Here is a 22,436-nt window from a genome sequence, read left to right as displayed (position 1 = left end):
CAAATCTGTGCATCTTGTTCTAACACTATTATTGGTGTAAACAAGTAAACTCTAGAGGATGAGAACCTCAGCAACCAGGAGACTCAAGAAGCTTATGGTACTGATACACAGGAGCAAAAGCACGGGTTCCTCTTCCAAAGAGGAACGTCAGACAGGGTCTGCCCTAAGGAAGCGCACCAGAGCAACACAAACCAGCAATGTCATCAATCACTACCCTAGAACTTGTGAAACTAACACACATTTGGAATTCAGGAAGGAGATTCATCACAAAAAATTGTGTCTGTTCAAAGCGGAACGGAACCAGGTTGTGAACAGATGTAATGTTTCTGAACTCATAAAAGTGACAATATTTCAACAGAAGCAAAACTATAAAACAAAGAAAATGACATTTGCAGTTAGTTCCATTACTGCCGACAATGCAGATAGACTGGATAGGAGGGGTGTGGCCAAGTGGTTACAGCAAAGGATAAAGTTTGGGTATAATCCCAGCCGAGACAATCACTACAGTGACCTCAAGAAAGCCATCTGACCTCCTTGTGCCTCAATCAACCAGCTGGAAAACTGGATAAAAAGCAGGACTGGGTCAAAAACCAGATGTGCAGATAAATTGGGTCTTTCTGGGTAAATAAATTACAAAAATACTTTATTCAGAACATAAAGAGTTTGACCAGGTGGGAATGGTTTATTTAGCACTTTATTATGTGTTTGATTAAAAAGTGGCACTAGGGACCAAGATAGTAAACACTGCCAATTTACTTGGAAATGTATTCATGTTATCAGAATGTAATGAACTGGAAAGGAATGCAACAAGCAGAGTATACAGGACAAAAAAAATAATATATATATAGGCAGAGTCCTCAGGAAGTCTCTAATTCATGCACAGAGGTATTTCACACAGGGCATCTTCAACAAGTTCATATCGCTCATCTGAAAAAACTCAAAAAGTCCTTTCATTCCCTTTTTAAAGTTCTAAGCAGCAAGCATGACTTTGAAAGCAACACAAATGGTGTTACATTTTTATGAAGGTCTCAACTTGTAATGTACAATAAGGAAGTCCATAAAGCAATGGATGAAGGCACAGATAAAGAAAAACATGTATAAAACAGATTGCACACAAGGTTTTTAATAGACAGGTGATTTTTCCGATCATTATGACTCAATGATTTCAGTGTATCTGGCCCTCATCAAGCAAATTTTTAAAACACTGCGGCTTGAATTCCTTTAAGACATCTAGCATTCATCCCATAAATTGAGGGAATAAATGAACAAGGTCCTTTTGAAAAGTGAGTACACCTTATAAAGCAACATCTTAATTAAACTCCTAGTGCCATCTGGTTTAATGCACAGAAGGGGAAAGACACACCCACATTCTCAGTTTTTCATCTTGCCACTGATTAACTTCTCAGAAGTAATTTCTTGCACCTTAGCCTCAGCTGGCTCATACATAAAAGATATAATAATGATACTTTTAATTGGACCAAAAAAGTGCAATGAAATAAACAAAACTCAATCACCACATGTAAAGATTAGATTAAGTAGCCCTCACTTAAAACCAGATAAGAGACTGCATTCTTATCAGAGACTATACGTTCTGAAGTAACTGAACACAATAGAACCAGGTGCACAGGTGACAAGAGAACAAGAGCTAGTGGGATGAAAAGCAATGCCTCAAAATATACAATAAAGAACTTAACTTCAATAGTATTATCTACATGTAACATACACCGCATTGCTAACATTCCATTAAAGGAAACAACACATCTCACATTCTCCTCTCCTTGTCCAAGAGGAGTGAACTGGTAAAATACAGGAATGGAATTAAGATCAACTGAAATCAGATCCCTAAAATCCCTTTTCTTCTTTTCTTTTGGACTTCATCTGAAAAAATATATGCACCTTTAAAAGGCCACACATTTTGTAATCAACAATCCTGGCAAGGTCTATCACAATCTGACAGACTCAGGAAACCGAACAGACAACATATAAAAAGTAAATAAGGGAATTAACTACAAGTAGGATACTTTACAATAAAAGGCACTAAATCTTCAGCTGCTCAGAGGTGTCTTATTAAGTTAGATCCAAACCAGGCATCAAATCCCATGCTCTAGGCAAGGACTATCATTCCTTTGTACCTGAAAGCACCAGCATCCAGATTTCTAGGCACAGGATATTTTAAGTTTCAATGCTCTAAAGTACAGACACCTTGACATTTGTCTATTAAACATTTACTGTGCAGTAAATGGTACAAGTAGCAGTATTACCAGAGCCTTAAACCATGCAATCATTGAAGGAAGAGTGACTTTTACAGATGCATGATGAATGGTCACACGGTAGGCAGAACCTATCTGCTTACCTTCCTCCACGTTAATATAAAAGACCTATGTGAAAAACAATTGCTGTTTGCATGGCAAAATGCTAAGTGGCAACTATACGTCAGCCTCTGGCTCACACTGTGCTTTTGAAAAAGAACAAAGAATTTTGAAACAGAAAAAGAATGCTATGCATTTGAAAGTCCATGTGATCCCTGTAACACACTAGTGATGGCACATCCTTTCAGCAGATATGGCAGTATAAAAGGTGGTTATAGGCTTGGGAAAGTGGGTGTCAAGCACCAAAGCAAGGTGCTCCACAAAACATTTTTATTATCCCTCAGCCAGCTACTCTTCACCTAGCTCACATCACTGCAGCATTGTACCACTGAGAAATTTTGCTGATGCTCAACTTGACAGATTCAGCATTTTTGTAATGTAAGAAAATTGAAAAGTTGAAGAAATACATTACCTTTTCCTATGAAAAAACCTCAGAGGAACAAACAGCAAAGATGAAGACCAAGAAGCATTCTTGTTTTGCTATCACTTTTACACCAGAGAAGTTAAGATTCAGTTAACACGTTAGTAACTTCCATACAAGCAGAAGGCTGTAGAGATCTGGAATACCTTCATATCTGACAGCACAGTTATTTCAAGGGTCAAATCCTTGCCACCACCCTTCAACCAACAATCAGAAGGGTAAGCTCTCCTTTGTCCATACATGCTTCACTCACACGTGCTGTGAAGACATTGTTTCCGATGGCTGAATTTGGCACATTAGACTATCAAATCCATGCATCAGTCAGTGCACTCTATACATAAATCCTATTTGGAGCTGGGGATCTCTATCCAGCTCTCACCTAACAGAACATAATTTGGCCTGTCATTCTTTTCTGCCACTACAGATGTTTTGAGACTATTACAATCATAAAATGATTACTTTAATTAGATTAAACTTACAGAACACCATTCTTTCACATTTTTCCCTAAAAAATATGTTAATGATTTAAGAAAAAAAATATATTTAAAAAATAAAGTTTCCATTATGTCTAATAACATACTCTAATGGAGCTATTTTTTTTTAAATAAATATAATTTTTCAGTATGTCTTGAAATAATGTCAATTATGGCAACACTATGTTGACCTCAAGCATATTTCAAGTTCTCTTTCAGGGGGAAGAGCATAATAAAATCATTTTTTATAGGTACCACAATCATTCTGTATAAAGATTTAAAAAAAAAAAAAAAAGTGATTTCTACTCTCACTGTTTACAGTTTGATGGTATCAGTAACGATTGCTGAATGCACACTGAAAAACAAAAATAGTGTTTAATGTCGAGGCATTAATTTCTAATTGAACCAACACAGTTATCAGAAATTATAGTAATTGACCAAAACTGCCCATCCTGTGTTGTTTGGTCACCCAATGAATATCTAAAAGTTACTCCAAGCTTTCAATACTATGCTTAAAATCGACACTACCATGTGCTTGTTCAGCAGCAACTCCGTAAAGTCAGCAAGTGTCAGTACTATTTGCATTAGTCACTCAAAATTACTGCTTTTCAAAGATTTGCTGACAGGATGTTGCTGATTAATTTCATCACTGCTTTTCTGCCTCCTCCCATTAAGAGGAGAGGTAATATTGCACAGGGTTTGCTAGTATGGTCTTTGCCAGGAAAAAAGGGAAGTGGGGTGGGTGGGAGGATATTATGAGAACGGCCTTACTGTGCTACAGTTAACTTTGTGCAGCTCCCTTCTATACACCAAGGCCATAAGGAAAACATTTTCTTAATCAAAGGCACAGCCATGTACATATGGAAGAACAGTATCAGTGGGCCACCTTAGATTGTATGTTTGAAGCACTGCCTTAATAAAACAAATTTTCATATGCTTGAGGTACGTTATTTTCAGATACTAAAGCAGCCTCTTTTCACCCTGAGCTGCTATAGCATCCAGGCTTATCTCAACAGGATGACCAAAGATTCTTCTGTCACTACTGTCTTCATCCAGACAGAACTCAAGCCTCAAACTGGAAGCTGTAACCTTGTATCCACTTTAAAAAGAAAACTGTTATTTTACTAGGGCTGAGGATTGTCTGCTACAAAGATCAGCATCACAGCAAGATTTCTTCAGAAACAAACACCAAAACAGCAACATTTGTAAATTTTCATTCTGATGGGGAGCATCTCATAATCTACATTTGTTCTTAGGAACAACACTGCAACCATGTCATTACAAGACTAAAGATCTTGTCATACTTTGAACTCCAAGCAGAGTAATTATTTTGAGATACTATTACTAAGATTAAGCTTTCTAAGAGTTTTTGCTTAGAGTGACATTATTCACAAGAAGAAAAAGTTAAAGATAATTTATTTGAACGCAATTCTTTTGGCTGAGACTTTCAGCAGGGGCTTTCATTCCTATATTATATAATCCTTGGTTTATAGCAAGTGTATGCATTGAAATAAATTAATTGAGGAATATCCACAGAATTCCAAGTCTGCTTTAAGTGTTTGCTATAAAAAAAGTAAACATTTTTTTTCCTTAAGCAAATTTAAGTGTGAGCTTCTCTGCTTCTAAGAGCATGCACACCATACACAGAGGACTGTAACAGTGGTTTTACAGTGCAAAACTTTTTTCCCCATAAAAGCAAAACCAGTGTTTTATTACTTCTGTAAACACTACACCAGCAAAACAGCTGAAGTTGGCTTGTATCAGTTACTTATCATCTGATAAAATTACAAGAGCAGAAGAAAAATTAGACTTCAGAAATCACTAGAAAATAAAAACAAGATAAGGCTATCTGCTCAGGATTTGATAGAAATTTTGTGCAGAAAGGCACCAAATGGTTAGCCATAGCCTAAATACAGGAAAGAAACGTATCTCCAATGCTCATCTCATTTTTCACTGTCATCATATTAAGTCTGCAGATCTCTAAAGATCAAAGTGTCTGAAGAGTTAAAATTAAAAAAAAAAAACAAAAAACAAAATAAAACACAAAACCCCAAAAAACAATGCATAGACTTCCTTTAGTGGGTTTTAAACCTGAATGACTTCTGGACACTACAAAATATCACTGATAGCAGAGAGGAAAGAATTCACATGTCTGCCCTTATATTTTATCATAAACTTGTACAAATGTCAGTTATGTCTGGAAGCAAAACATAAATGAATCACAGAGCATGCAGGTACTGCACAATCCAGTGTTTTCCTTATCTTTGAACCTCTCCCAGCTTGGACAGATGCGCCACTCTACACTATGCTGGAAGAGAACTGAACAGATGAGCTCCTGGAAATCCAGCTTTCTTACACAGGCACTGAAAGCAAGGGGCTCCCAACCATTAAAATACTGCCTGAATTCAAATCATATATTATTATTTACTCTGTGACACGGTTAAGGAAGAAATTGTTAGTAACAATGGGATTCTCAACACCACATCCTCTGCTCCTGAATAAATCCAACCTATTTTTTCCCCTTTAGAGATTAAAAAGTCCAAAATCACTCGCCAGTGCACAAAAAGCTGAAAGAAATCTCAAAACATTCAGAGAATGAAAAAACAGAGACCTCCTCCTCTTCAAAGGCCTAAAAGCTAAACAACTGAGCTCCCTTTAAGAATTCAGTTTCTCCAAGCAGAACAGTAGTCGTGCGCACATAATTTAGTTCAAGCAGCAGCCAAGGAATAATCTCTTGCAGAGATAAAGGATGATCTCGTGACTATCAAGCAAGAACCCCGAGGTGGGGAGAAAGAAGTCTTCATTGAAAGTAGTAATTATCATTCCCTTAACCGCCACCACCCCCACACCCCTCCAAAAAAAAAAAAAAAAAAGTTTTGTATGGTAGCAAATGGTCAATAAAAATAACACAAGAACAGGTGTTCAGAATTTTCAGAATCAGCATGAGGGCTATGTTATGCCGTCTCACTGTAGGGGCTCAGAACACAAAAGTGAGCAACCTCACAGGTACTCTATTTAATACTAAAGAATGTGTAGAGATTACTGATGACATCAAGGGAAAAATAATGCTTTTTTTCCCCCAAGAATAACACAAAGGCATGCAAATTTGTACAAGAACCAACTATCCTCATCTAATTTTAGCACCTCACCTGTAATTCTACAAATACAAAGTAAAGCAAGAACTGTGTCCCACAACTTCTAGTTTCCCTTGTTACACTGAAAATTCATTGTATCTGTCAGGAATTCTGCGCAACTAAGATGAAAAGAGGAGAGACTTGAATCTACTTACGGGTTACTTGGATAATCAGCAAAGGGGATACATAAGCTACTTATGTAACTTAGAGCTCACAGCTTTTCTGCAGTTTATGCAAAACTGAGCTTTAAGTTAAACAAATGAGACAGCAACTTTTAGCTTTGCATTTGCAGCAAAGAGCTCAAGGCAACTTAAAGAATTCTATATTAAGACCTGAGTTCAGATCAGAGCATATTTTTAGAATATACTCTCCTGATCAGCCCCTCCTATCATGCTTGATTCACAGTGGTCTCTGAGCACACAAACTAGATTTCTTTTAGATCAAACAGAAGGTAGGATCCAGAACCCACCTACTGCCCTGCAGCTGCTAACAGGCATTTGGTCCAATGCAGACCGGAGCTATATGGAATAAGCACCCCGAAAAGATGTAGAGCACACTTTGCTTTACACATCTGTTCCTGTTGTATCACATTACTTGCTAATAAATAGACAGCCTAAGATAGGTCCTTTTTCTTAGTACAGGTCATCCAAGGCTTTTTTTAACGTCATCTGTGTAACCTACGCTCCTGGGTTCCACGAAGACACTCTAGCACTGGGGGCCGAGGGGAGCACGGGCAGCCTACACGACTGAGCCACCTGCCAACCTTGGCCAGCATCTCCCGTACAAACTCCCACCCGCAGCAGCAGGAGGGCACAGTCAGGGACAAACCTCTGAGCTGCAGATGCCCACAGCTGCTTCCACCGCAGCCAGGGAGCATATGTGGTTAGCCTCTCAGGGGCAGGACTCTTGCTCTGCTGCACGTGAGGGCCAGGAATAGAGCAGACCATAGATCATGGGGTGCTTTCTCCCATTTAAGGTCACAATGGACAACTGCATACTTCACTTTATTTTTAAGGCAGACCTATATCTAAGGCATGAGAACACAGTTTTACTTAATATTAGCCATTTCTCTTTCCCACTGCAACAGAAGTGATAGGTCCCTAACTTCATTATACAAGGAGATGGATTGTCTCATTCTTTCTGTAGTGCCCCAGATAGATCAGAAAAATCTCATTTAAAATCTTATCAATGAAAATTTTTAAAAGAAAAGCTGAAAATGTAGATATTAATGCAGTTAACATTACTGCAGCTGTGTGGCAGTAAGAACTGAACTGACAGCTCTAGAAGTCGTGACTAGCTAACAATAAATAATGCTGTCCTGCTGTCCTTGCAGCCAGACAGCATTGATTTTTTGTTATTAATTTCTGCAGTTCTGTGAAGCACTGCCAGCTTAAAAAAAAATAAAAAAAAAAGGGGGGGGGGAGGGGAGTACAGTGGGGGGAGAGTAGGGTAGTCCTGTTGGATACTTCTTGACAGAGCAGCTGCAGAGCTAACACCCTAGAAGATAATTAGCTTCTCAAGAAATAAATCACATTAGAACAATAAAAGGAGAATTAATTTCAAAGAAACAAATATAACCACTAACTCCAGTAACTACAGATATTAGTAGGAATGATAACTGAGCATGCTTTCTTTTTAACAAGTTACTGGATAGCCAGAAAAGCACCCAAAACATCGTAAAACTGCACTAAAGCAATCTCTTTAAAAATTTCTCAGCCTTTGAGAGAAATGCTTCACTTCAGGTATCTCTGCATGAGAGAATGAACCATTAGCAACAACTCACATACCTAATTAAGCCCCTGCTCCCCCCCTTTCATAAAAGTACAACAATTTTTTTAAGCTATGAACAAAAATTTCAACAGTGCCCAGCTCTTCTAAAGCCAGGCATTCCTTGTAAATCAGTAGAGTCTGCAACAGTGTTCTTTTAACAAACAAAAAATGTAAATATCTAAAATTAAAAGCCACACCTAGGGATGTTTGAGTGTTTAGCTCAAAAAAATCTGGATCCCTATTATCCATGGTACAGATGCTACTCAAAAGTGAAACAGAACAGAAAGTTCCAAGGGAAGAACAGTCTGCAAATCCAGGTGATCAAAGGGACTTTGCAAGTAAGTCAATAAGCAGTGGTGCTGTTCAGAATTTCATAGCTAACAACTAATATTCAAAAAGGCATTAAAAGTGTATCACTTTGATCTATATCCCAGTACACATCATCACAACAGGCAGGAAACACCTATCTAGAGGGGTAACAATAAACTTAAGTGTAGCCAAAACAGACGCCTGTGACTATATATTAGAAATGTATTAATCAGCGTATAATTAACATTAGAGTTCCTTGAAAGTGATATCGGAAATGTGATTAGGAAAAGGAAAAAAAAAAAAAAAAAAAGAGATGGATATAGTTGCATGTAGAAGAAATCCACACAATAGAAGTTGCTAGACAAAAGGACAAGAAAAGCACAGCAGACTAAATATGCAGGACATACTCTGGAATACATAAGGATGACTGGCAAAACATAAAACAAAACAAGCGGTATTGAGAGTACAGGAGTCCACACCTTGTGGGGGCCATAGAGTGGTGATAACATAAAAAAAAAAAAAAAAAAAAAAATCACGCATTAGATAATAGAAGAAAGACCAGTCCACACTGGTTCTTACTTCACTCAGAGAATGCTTAAGCCTGATTACCTTGACTTCCAAGAACCACCAAGGGCCATCACTGCCACTGTTAACCATACAGCATCACCTCCATAGTATTGTATATTCACAGCTAATTTACAACATATGTAGAAGACTAACAGTTTTGTGTCCACAGTGATGATTAATAACATCCCTAACTTTTATCGTTAGCAAGACTAGTGCTGTTAATGAATGAAATAAACAGTTTTAAACCTTAAAACTAACCTGATCTGCCAGCCTTCTAAACACTCCTATCACAGCAATCTCCAATTCCCTGGTATCTATCTAGCTATAAACACATGCACAAGTACTTATACTCAGTTCCAATACAAGCTCCTTCTGCCTGCACACGTATCTGTCTATCTGAAGGTTCTGTTGCTTCAGGAGCCAAGCAATTCGGTTAACTTAGTGCTGTTCTAGTAATATGGCGCCCACAAAATAGCAGGGAAGAGAAAAAGGCGCTACATGATGTTTCCAACAACATTATGTTCTGTAAATCTATCATTTCAAGTCTTGCACAACACTAATGTAGGGATGGTATGAGACTAGTGCAGCTCCTAGGCAGGCAAGCAGCTAGCCTGGAGTGAAGGCACTAAGTCTGGGTCTATCTGCACTGTAAAATAGAGGAGCTTGGACCCAAGGAGAGAACATCCATATGCACAAAAGAAACGATCTCAAACCACAGAGACATTAGAGATGTTTGCAAGTGTATCAGTGCATCTAAATAAACCAGCTGTCTGATCCCTAATTAGTGACAAATGCTCCCCTGAAAACATTGCGCAGTAGTTCCAAATGCAAGAACTTGCACTTGAAAAATATAATCCCTTTCTAGAAGTATGCACTGTATAGCAAGTTTAATGAGTGTTAGCTCTTCCTTTTTTTCCTTCTTAAAAGTAAGATGAAGTGTCAAACACTGTATTAAGTTAGAATATACTAACCACATCTTGTTCTTGCAAGTCTACAGGCAATTTTTATTCTCAACACAACCATCATAAATCAACATTAAGATTAATAATGTGGCTTAAATCCAGTGAGATTTACACAGTACATATTTGACATTTGGTTTTTTAGCCATTAGCTCATTAGTAGTAGTTTGCTTGTTTATGCAGAATGGAATTTTAACACCAATCCTTACACAGAAATATCTCTGCACAATAAAGTCACCCTCCCACAGAAGTTGGCATTTGGTTTGTTGGAGAAAAACTCACCATCCTCTTTCACTAGATACTGAAGACTCACAACTCTTGGCTACTTTTGTTCTAAATTAACTCAGCATAACTCATCTTCAGCCCAAGATCTTTAATATTGCTTTTAGCATGGAAATCTGTGAAACATCTATAATAAACTACAGAACAAGCATAGTAGAGCAAAACGTTGAAATATAATTACACACTGCTTCCAAGTCTACAGAATTTATGGTGTATACAGCTATCATACAAATTTTTCAATAAAAGGAATTTTCCATTTTCTTTTCTCCTGAAAGAGAAGATGAGAAACAAGAGTGCACTCCCTGTTACATTTCACACGTAAGGGAGATGTGGACAGGCGTTCTGGGATGTCTTTGTGCTGCCATCAAACATCGAAGTCAGCCATATAAGCAAAGAATTTGGTTCCATACCTAAAAAGGTCCCTCAGACATCAAGAGCAATAATGCTCACCTCGACTACCTCATGAAAACTATACCCCTTTCCCATTCCAAACAGTTGTTTTCTCGTGTGGGGAAGGCAGTCACAGGAGAAAACCTATGCTAAAAGGAACTCTATAGGAAGATTTTCAATCAAAATAAAAATTATTTACAGAAATAAAACACTCCTATAGGAAGAAAGGCATCATTGGACAATATACAAACAAGTTGGGACTAATGGCTAATCTTTCATCATACCTTTGGAAGTAAAGCTTTGGCAAGAAATTAAAGGAAAACTCTACAAACATAAAATGCCGAAACTATAGACTCTCGCACATGCTGAAGAGAAAAGTAATTTCAAGTTTGTTTATTAATGCTACTTCAATTTACTACTTCATCATTTCTCCTTGCTAAATGCAGCCTCATTATGACATATGGATTTCTCATATGAAATTCCAACACAGACTTGATTCAAAGCAGAAAACACTCAGCCCTTGAAGTTCTGCTCATATGCAGCTCTTCAAGTCAAATCATGTACAACCTTCAGTCTTTTGATGACTTGCACCTGTCCTCCAATATTTTTGAAGAATCCCTGGCTACTCAGAAATTGCTTTTCCCCCCATCTAATTATCTCTTCTGTAACATAGTTTCACTTCAAGTTTGCCAAAAGCACATTAACAGCAAGGATGGCATAAAGAAAACTAATCCAATCAATGAGCAGACAACTGTTTAATATCGCCAAATAAAATGTACTCATCCGAATCAGTCAGATCATGTTTTCTCCAAACTAGTAAACAGCTGCAGACACAGTCTGCTTCCCATCAAATGCTCCGTGTATAACAAACTATACCTTGTATCTCTGATGGTTCACTAGTAATTTTTCAAAACCATGACTTTCAAAACATATGACAACTATATTTTATTGAAGAAATGAATAGGCTTAGACTGCCCAAGCCACAAACTGAAGACTAATCCAGAAACTCTTTTAGGTGCCAAAAGTCTGATGAATGTCAATATTTGCTGGTATTTTTATTGTTATGAATACAAGTCCAGACCAACTTCTTTGAAGAAACACACTTCAAACATGACAGAAAAGGAAAAGCCCACAACTCCTATTGTAACAGCATGGGAGCAGAGAAAACTCCTTTAACACTGTCTGGAAAAGGTATCCCAAAGGAGTAGTTGTAAATGTGTTTAAAAGATGGAGAGCCTTAAAAATAAATGCACATCTTACATTTTGGGCTGTGGTATTGTCAGTGCTAAATTAACTGGCAAATGTTGAAAATCCTAGTAAAATTCTGACTGTCAGAAACATGAAAACTACCCTTAGTGACACTGTTTAAGTACAAAACTTCTACCCACCAAAATTTTTAGTGACTTATTTTCAGTTCATTCACAAGAAAAAATCCTTGCATGAGCAAGAAGACACAGAGGAAGTCAACCAGACCAAGACACATTTTCAAATCTCTGAACAGCAGTCAATTATTATGAGCTTAAATCAGGTATTTACTATTTTTGGTTGACTAGGCCCATAAATTCCTAGCTATTTAAAAATTAAACTGACTCCCAAACATACTTGAGAAAGCTGATTTTGCACTAAGTGACTGTTATAAACCAGAATTCAGTGCACACTTTCTCTGACTCAGAGTAACAACAAAAAGTACAATAAATACAGAATAAACAAAGCAGGAAACAAAGACCCAAACTACAATCTCTCACACAGAGGACAATGGAGCCTTATCTGGTAAAAAATGGGACACCAGTGCCTAAAATTCTTATCCAACCCTATCCTAAAACTCTTATCCATGGTTGCAGCCTGCATTCCCTGTGGGACACAACTCCAGTAGAGCAAACCTGCTGTTACTGTGATGCCCTGTGGAAGCACAGTAAAGAGAATTGGAATTAATGCCACTTTTAGAAGCATTAATTGTAGTTATGATGTCAACATGGCTATCCCCCGAATAAAATACATAAAACACTAAAGAGATGTATTTATTTCCTTTTCTGCCTCTGGTTACTTATGCTAAGAATTGCAAAGCACTGACTCATTTCATGCATTTAAGAGTGCCTAAAATTTACCTAATAGAGTCCTAACAGCACCAAATGCTCCTTCTAGGATTCCAGATATGCATCCCCCAAGAAAGAAAATAATCTGGCTATAAATTACCAAACACTCACTTGCACTTCTAAAGTGAAATTGAGCACATCACCTTTGAGGATAATGACAAACCATCGTTGTAATTCCTGGAGACTGCTGTCACAGTGTCGTTAGGTAATGAATGAATTCTTGAATATATCACAAATCTGAGTTCTAGAAAAGGTTTGGTGGTAGGCTCAGTAAAATGACTTACTTCACTGTGGCAGAGTGGATAAGGTAAACCATTAGAGCTCTGATTTCCAGTATTCAGTCTCCATGTGCAACTGATTCATTAGGATTAGAAAACCTGGTGAAACTCTGAGGTTAATTGAACAAAGAACTCTGTTGCATTTATTTTTTTAAATATAATTCATATATTAAGGAATGTATGCTACACTTGATGCATGACTTCAGGAAAGATTAACTGCAAATAACTACCAAACAGCTGTATGGCCTGTTTTCCAGTATGTATGGAAAGACAGATAGTCCATAATGTAATGTCTTGAATTTCAGCACTAACAAAATAGAATATTTCCTGCTGATTTTACATCAGCTTGTGGTAAAGGTGCAAAGGACTTAGGTTACTGGCAAGCGCAAGGAAAATTAATCTAGAAACCAGAAGAGCAGCTTCTCGCCTTCCATAAACAGTTTATAGGATTAATTTCAATAGCATACACATGAACTCTGGATGCATAACCAGCTATGCTGTCATTGACCAATACTATCAGAATACATGGAAAAAGCCAAAGACTACTCTCCAAAGGTAATTGATATCGACAGATCACATAACCAATAACTAATTGCTCCACCCAAGTTATCTCTGGAAATTTACGGGTCTCACATAAGAACCAAAAATGTCAGTTTTCATTAAAAAAAAAAAAAAAAAAAAAAAGTGGAAGGAAAACATCAAACTTGCAAGAAACTTAATTTGAAGTCAACATAATTTATGTTTTAGTTACTATTGCAAAAGCTGTAATTTACAGTAGACCAATCATTAACATGTCCTAAAGCTATCAACATACATATATAGCCCTATACCTCAGATGTTACAACTTCCTGAAGAAATGCCAATTGGCTCATTAAGAGAAAGAACAGATACCAGAGTAACTTATTTCAGTAAAAACTCTCTCAAGACAAGAGGTAAAAAATAAAGCCAGCCTTTATGCAGCTACTCTCTCAATAGAACCACAGTCCAAATAGCTGAGGTAACTGTCACAAACTAAGTAACTTCTCTCAGCATGTCAAAATAACAAAGTTCCATACCGTATCAAAATATCTAAAAAGGTCTCAAAAATCTTTCTGGGTGCCACAAAACACATGCTAGTATAGAGGGGCATAACAGATGCATAGCTGTTATTTGAGAAAGTTTTGTTTAAAGAATTATGGTAGAGATTTTATTTTTTATTTTTTCCACTCAAGAAAGGACATCTTGCCCCTTGCAATTCTAAGGCTGCAGGAATAAACTGCAAAAGGAGTTGCCAGACAATCTACATAAGTATACTTTATCAAGCAGTTCAAAGCAAATTAAAATAGCTACAGAAACAGTCAATAGGCAGCAGACTGTCTGGGCTGCTTCTCATCTGACACCAAAATACACACGTTCAAAGAACAGTATGAGAAGTAAATGAAAAAGGAAAAAAAAGTTTCTAATGCTTTAACTATTTCTGGAACTTTGCAGAACAAGAACCTGATGCAAAACTGTGTGAAGGGCTGTAATTTACATCACACATGAAAAGCCCCTTACACCTAAATGCCTTTCTATCATAAGAAAAAATGGAAGCCATATTTGCCTAACATTCCTCAAGCTGTTAAGTCCTCTGCAACACACACTGTCATACAAGCTTAAGTTCACAAAAAGCTAACATACAGGCACAGGGCATTTTGTGTTTAGATTTATCTCTGCCAGACAACACTGTTAGCATCCTACTTAGGGGTTGTGAGGCTCAAAAGGCTACAAGATCCAGTATTATTTCCTTTATAGAAATCTAAATTGGGACGAGTCACAGGCAGTTTATCTGGATAGTATCTTACCAAACACAGGCCACTTGAGACGCCTCATGTTAACCGGGTAAACACACAAAAATTTGTTGATTATTTCACTGAGTAATCATCATCTCTATGCTTGCATGAATATCAAAAGAGATTAAATCTGATGCTTGCTATATATTTTTCAGAAACTAGAATGAAGAGACTTTGGATTTCTCTAAATGTGTTTTATATATTTGTGTGTTCTGGAAATAATCAGTTAGATTACAATGCCTTTCTATCCCAAATGGAAATAGCGTTTCTCTCGTCCATTCTTCACATTTTCTATGTTACATACTCTTTAGGAAAAAAGACCACTCTTTTGCTCCAAAGGTAATGGTGATAGACTTTAAAATTACAGTTAACACTTTTAGCAACAAGTCTGATGGGGATTTTGTTTATTTGTCTGCTGCTTTAAAGATACAGTTCAACTATTTTATATATCCTAGTACGAAAGCAAATATTCTTGATATCCAACCTTTGGACTTGGTTTTGACCAAAGCCTTGCTGAAGTGACTATATTAACTCCAATTCAAATCACTTATTAGAACCCTGGCATATGTATCTCACATCCTGTCCACTGTCTAGTTAATCAAGTAATACATTTATGCATATGAAAAAACACACACCAAATTCTGTTATTTCTAGTGAAACTTGTATTTCATCATCTGGCAGACATACAATCTTCAAATTAATTCTTAAGATGATACTTACCTGTCATTGGTCTGATTTTATTTTTAAAAAGAAAATCCCAAACTACTATTACAAAACAGACACTATTTTATGAGTTACAGGGTATTTCAGCCGTAAGCAATTTCCCCATAATTATTCTACCTTTTAGAATCATACAGAAATAAGCAGTCTCACTTTCAGGCACGTGTTTTATCTGATAAACAATGCCTTCAGGTTAAATTTTAACAGAATAAAATTTATATAAACCAATAGAAGTTAAAAAAGGTCTGGGACACTGCCACAGATGATATGTGAAATTATGGTGAGTGGATCTGAGTTTAGCTTGACACCATACCTGACTGGCTTTCTTTCTCGTAGCAAATCTTCCAGACTCTGTTCACAGTGTTCAGCCGCCACAACCAGTCTCTCTAATAGAAAAAAAAGGATAAGACAACTAGAATCCCACTAAAACAATGGAGGTACAGACATCTCAGTCTACCAACTTGACAAATGTTAAAGTATTTTGACATACACTATATGGACAACTACACATAATTGTTAAAAGTGTACAACTTCTGGATATTTCATTTATGAGACAGAGCAGAATATCTTTCCTGTTTCCTCATGGAAAGCACTGTCAAACCATCCATCCAGTAACCTCCTAATAAATGTTGAAGCCCTCAGACAATGTCAGTCAAATTTGACTTAAGAATAGAGATCTCAAAGACAAGCATCTACAAAGCTACAGAAATCTGTGGCTGGATTGATGAGAGAGACACTACCAGTAACACCAGCTTTGAGAAAAGGGACTCAAGAGTGAGCACAGGCGTTTCAGTCCTGATGGGCCAACTAGCACATTACTAGCTCCAATATGTCTTGCCCTACAAATAGCTATAGGACTTCCAGGGGTCCCACATGTTCTGGAGATCGATGGGCTGGCTCTGAACAGAGCAGAAAAGACAAAACAATTGTTGCAATGAAGACAGCAGTTATCAAGTAGGAAAAGACAAAGGTGTAAGATGTTACATGGGGGAATGAGGTAACTCGAAGCTAGGCTTTGCTACATCCATTATTCATGAAACAGCTAGTAGTGAATGTTCACATTCAAAACCAAATCTAACTAAATTATTTCAAACATGTTTTTAGAAGACAGCTGTTTCAGTATTTTCCATCTTTATCTTACTTCAAGGAAAACAGGTCATCACATTAAAGCTAGAATGCTTGTTACCCAACTTTATGTTTCTCCTTTTTGAAATCAAAGAACCATGTAAGCTTTCTTTGGAAGAAAAAATTCTGGGATTGCCTTCTACAATGGTAGCAAAGTTTTACAAGTAGTTAAATTTTGCCAAAAAAAAACCCAAACCAAAACTAAATTCAGTTTGAATGTTTTTCTGTTACTTCTTTATTCCCCTTTTGAGGGGAAAGCACACATCTAATTATTTTTTTTAATACTGCTTCCCTAGACCTCTATTATTTAAGAGTAGAAAGTGACATTTCCAAGAAAAATAACATTAAATCACTATGCTTAGGATTGACAAGTGAAAAATTCTGTCAGTATCAGAATGATAAAATTTACCACCAAACTGGCAGTATTATTTGGAAGTGATTAACTGCTATTCTGATCACCAGGAACAGAACATTCTCCTGACTTCATGGTTAGACATTTTATTTGCTATCCTTCAAGTTACTTAAATTATAATAAGATATTTTCTCCTTCATATTTATGCATACTCATAAACCTTCACGTCACAGACTACTGTCAAAAAGGCCACATTTCCCTGTTTAACCATTTTATTTACTAAATGCTATGTTAGCTGATGTTTCTTAACCTTTCAACCCTAACACTACTGTAAGAAAACCCTAGTTACTGTTTCAAGAGATACTAGTAAAAAGATGAAAATGAATAAACTTTCTAGATCTCCTGACTTCAGAAATTAAAAATTTACAAGTTTGAGACCAAATGAAAACACACAAAGAACCCACAACCTGCAGAATACTTTAGTGTTTGTAGTTTGCAATATCCTCATTTTCTTAAAATCTGAAGCATTCTATCATATTGCATTCTAAAGGGGAAAAAATTACTTGCTCTTCTTTGAGACCCTATAGCTAATCAAACAAAAACATACAATGCACTTTTATATGGGAACATTGTTGATTTAAAAGTTAAAGGTGGCAACCACTTAAATTGTCACAGGTGTTGCAGCCTTTTTGTGGAAATTAAGTTCTGCAATCCTGCTGAGCTTGCAACAGAGTAAGATCATCTGGATCAAAAAAAAAACCAAACAAAACACAAAAGCCTTATCTGAGCTAACAATATGTGATAACAGTTACTAAAAAAAACGAATCTGTACTGTGATAAATGAATTGTTAGTGGGAGAGATCTTAAAGAGCTAGAAGTAAAAAAAAAAAAATAATAAGGGAAGCTTGAAGCCAAGACACAAGACAGAGAACAAGAACAGCTGCAAACCAAGCACAAGAAGCCTAACCATCACATGAAAATGTTCACAGGATTAGAATATTAGTGTAGGAGCTCAGCATCAAAAGTACATGTATTCCAATGTCCCCCACAAAGACATGGCACAGCAATTGAGTACAAGAGTTTTACAAGCATAAAAAGCACAAAGTTCTTCTCTTTTATCAGTTAGCATAGAATATAACAAGAGGACAGACAACTAACATCTGCCTCAACTCCAAAGAGAAAAAACAAAAGCACCAGTACTACCAGTCACAGCAAAGGCATAAAGTCACTCTGAGACTGAAAATCAGGCACTTTCTGGTGCTATAAAGGCAGCAGTCTGCTCAGTCACCTTGAGCCATATTGTCACAAAAAAACAACTGCACCCATACATAAAAATTCCTCATGAAATAGATACTCACCATGTTTACCTCTGGTAATGTCAACATATTGGCAAAGCCGGGGATGGGTGATCGTTTTAAGGATTTGAAATCTCCCCAAAATTTTGATGGAGTTAGGTGTCAGAGGAAGTCCATTACTTCCACAAACATCATGTGGCAGAGCTGAAGCAAAGAAGGTGGAGGCACCCATCTCAGTGTCTTTTAAAGGAAACATCTTCTTTGCTCAATCTTAAGCCCTTCAGAGCAATTTCTGTTCCTTAAAAAGAAAACACAGAGTAAAAATTTATCCACAAAGTATACAGATCCTTGTGACTCAGCCTACTAGTTGTTTACTAAATAATGCAATTAAATTTTTTTTTTCTCTCTGTTATGGAGGAATGGGACATTTTGCATAATAAACACAGCAACAATAATACAGTGCTGCTGCATCATAAACACTACATATAAAAATGTAGTCATAGTTTTAAACACAGATTTAAGAATCAAATAAAGATATTTCTAGGAGCAGATAAATGCTTTAATGCAAACAATCTTCAGATGACTACTGCATTATAGTAGGTTATTTATTAAGAAACCAGGAAAGGCACCAAACAGAAAAATAATCTTCTAAAATACCATCAGCAGGCCACAAATCTAGATTACTACAGTTTTAGTGATAATGTAGCATCTATATACTACAGCATTCCTAATATTTAAAGCTATGAAGTAACAGTCTTCTGTCCTACCACCATTTCTTTCCCTACCCATAGGTAAACTGCTAGCTCACACACTAACTTGATAATAAATTATGGAAGCAATCTCAATTTTTCCTTAAATATTTCTCTGAGACAAGCGAAGCAAAATAAGTTGGCTTGCAATTTAGTTCCAGGTGTACTTAGTTTCACAACCATTTTTCTCTCCAGGAGGAACAAGCTCTCTCCTGTGAACTACGCATTACAACTCACTGCAAGCTAAACATTTTCTCTGCACTTTTCCATAGCCAACTACTATGCCACTCAAGATTAGGAAAATCTAAACAATGCACAAGTAACAGACACTTCTACAGTTAGCTAGGCCTCATAAAACTGCCTGACCTCTTTTTACTGGCAAACTAAGAATTTAACCTGAGACAAGTACCAAAACCCCAAATCTGAATCCAACCCCTGCTCAGCTCATTTCTGGATTGCCCAGACTGGGCCTCAAAACACTACAAGTTGTCTTTAGACAGTATTATCCAATGGTACATCTTAGCTTCCATAGCACATACATGCTTATGTATAACGATACATATATAAGTAGAGATAAAAAGGTCAAGCTTCTTTGCTCTTAAATGGATTCTGGTCTGGAAGTTGTGACGGTGAAGTAGATGGCACTTTCGAATAGCATGGGACCACAGTCTACATAACAACAAGAACTCATTAACAAGCCTATGCAGAAGGATACCGTCCAGCACACTTCAACTCCAGAGACATTATGGCACAGAGTCTGAAGGCATCTGTGTATACATTCAAGAAAAATAATCAACTGATGTCGAAAGCACCTCCAACTCTCATCAGCTACAGAACAGTAATTATGGACTCTGAAGAGTAGAAACAGATATGCAGTTGCTCCAAGAAAAGAGGAGGAACCCTCAGGATCTGAAGCCCTTAAGAGAAATAATACAAAAAGCTTGAAGTATAAGCCCAACATAATTCTTTCAATCCAGATGTGATAATTTTTTATCATTTTTGAGGCTTCATGAAACAAAACCCAAGTAGAACAAGATTACGCAGAGTACTAATGAACCTAAGGGCTACTTTTTGATTATTCTTTCAACCAACACTGGCCTGCTGGTTTCAGGAAAAACTATTATCTCCTGAGCAACTCACACAGGAGAAACAGAGCATTTAATACTTCAGTGCCTCAAAATTATTTTTTCTCTAAGCCAACAACCTTGTTCCCAGTACAATCCGACTAAGTTTCTTTCTTGAATCTTAATTGAGAGAGTGATCCCATAGCAGGTTGTACAGAGATCCTTAAGTACTTACATTTACTAAGTCTACACAAATGGAAATTATGCAACGTACCTTCTCTGTTAACTAATACAGTCTCATTTAAGATACAAATCAAATAAAAGACTGCTCTTATTTGTGTTTTGTTTTGTTTTTTTTTTTTCCCTAAAAAAACACACGAGATATATAACAGAATTCAGATTTATCTATCATCATATTAAATAGAAACGCATAGCATTAAAGAATCAAACTTAATAAAGGAAGAAAAAACTGAAACAGCATTGAGAAATCGAGTTTTTATAGTAGTACTTTTGTACTAGAAGTCTTATTTGTAAAAATACAGTGCTTTCATATCTCATATTTAATATTTTGGGCAAGTGATTTATTTCAGGATGACAACAATGCAATTTAGAGTTAGAATATTCCATTGGAATGACATAAATTGGACTGAATGTAAGGACAAAGATTTATTGGCATGCAGCAAATTCCAGTTGGAAAGCTTTAATTGTGTATTTATAATAGGACACACGTTTCTGTAAAAACATCATGTCTGCCAAATGAACTACTCAGCTTCAGAAAGAAAATATGTATTGACCATGAAGAAAAGAAATCTTGATTGAAAGAATTAATTATAATCTTTCTTGGCACAACAGTCCTCTAGTTGCTCTAAAATTAAAAATAAAGTTAATATCAACAGAGCTGAGGGGAGGGAGAATAAAATTAGGCCAAATCGGGAAGTGCATTATGTCTCTGCAAAGTTAAATACACAGCGTACAATTTATTTACTCAGGTAAGAAATGTTTTCATTTTTACTGTAGAAAAATAATCTGCTAGTTAATACTTTTCCAGTACATCGTATCTGCATTCAACTGACACTTAAAAAGGAATTTTAATAAAAAGAACTGTTAAATATCATCAGTACAATTACCATTTTAAGAGATGAAACTTTTCTTGTACTCTAGATCACTTGGCCTACAAAGACGAATTAGAACACCTGCAATGTTTGCAACTACACAACTACAGATTTATCATTCACTTCCTTTGCCTAGGAAGCACACAGACAGAAAGGAATACATGAGATAAAAAGTCTTCCCTGTCAGCCACCTAAAGGAATCAATAAAGAATTTTAAAAGGTATGCATTAAAACAAGTTCTCTTATTATAGCATTAATTCTGTGGACTCCACTAAAGCAGTGAAGAAAATTCTCTCTGATGATGGAAAAGGCCTAGTTCTGTCAAACAGCCACCATCACAATCAAACTCTGATCTGTGTTCTTAACTCTCAACTTCCATAAATTCCAGGGACTGACTTTAGAAATCAGCCAAGTAACCCCAAAACTAAAAACCTAACCTTTCACCACCTTGAAAAAGGGTCACACATAATATCTTAAGTGAAAGTGGTTTTTTAAACTAAATTATTTCAGTCTAGTTATTTCTCCAGTAGCTTACTGATATCTCTAAATTCAAACAGGTGTTAGACATATTTTAAAAATATATAGGAAAAAATCTTATCTAATTATTTTTAAATTGCAGGGGTTTGTTTGTTTCTGGGTTTTGTTTATTTATTTATTTATTTTTTTAATCTACATCAAAGTCTGACACAACTATAAATATAAACTTTTTATGTTTAAGGCACATGATTTTATACCTCAGATTCACCTTTTCTATACAGAAGACACTTATTGTATTAATTTTATGATTTGGAGAAATTATATCATGCAGAATTTCCCTATTGCTTTGAAATAAAAAGAGGAAGAGATAAAGAAAGGTTTGCTTTTTTAAACTGACACCAGAAACAACAAATACAATTTTGGGACTGAGTTCTAGAAATTCAATTCTGATAATCCAAAACAGTGAAGATGGAAGAAGTGAAGACTTGTCTTATTACTGTCAGCTAAAATTACTGAGTCATTGTTTCCAAAGCACCATTTATTCTGTGTACAAGAGACTGTCTATCTCATCTGCGAAATCGGCCTGGCATAAAAATTAGAAGACCAGCAGCGGCCTGTTTTGCATCATGCCTCTGAACAACCTTCCCTAGTCCACAATCTCCATCCAAAGCTCCCTTAGAAACCTT

The 22,436-nt window shown here is 36.4% G+C and overlaps 1 protein-coding gene across 3 annotated transcripts in view; it reads right to left on the bottom strand.

The window, feature by feature from the left end:
- TBCK (TBC1 domain containing kinase) overlaps nucleotides 1-22,436 on the bottom strand; it is a 108,773-nt gene that overhangs the window by 84,397 nt on the left and 1,940 nt on the right. For all 3 annotated transcript variants that reach the window (XM_042796258.1, XM_042796257.1, XM_042796259.1), the window contains 2 exons: nucleotides 18,412-18,646; nucleotides 15,890-15,962 (listed from right to left, as the gene is read on the bottom strand). In XM_042796258.1, coding sequence (XP_042652192.1) covers nucleotides 15,890-15,962; nucleotides 18,412-18,604 — 266 coding nt within the window. In that variant the 5' untranslated portion in view covers nucleotides 18,605-18,646. The remainder of the gene's footprint in view (nucleotides 1-15,889; nucleotides 15,963-18,411; nucleotides 18,647-22,436) is intronic.

Source organism: Tyto alba, unplaced genomic scaffold (genome assembly GCF_018691265.1).
Source record: "Tyto alba isolate M040663 unplaced genomic scaffold, T.alba_DEE_v4.0 Super-Scaffold_23, whole genome shotgun sequence".
Taxonomy (NCBI): domain Eukaryota; kingdom Metazoa; phylum Chordata; class Aves; order Strigiformes; family Tytonidae; genus Tyto; species Tyto alba.
This window is presented reverse-complemented; position numbering and strand designations above follow the sequence as displayed.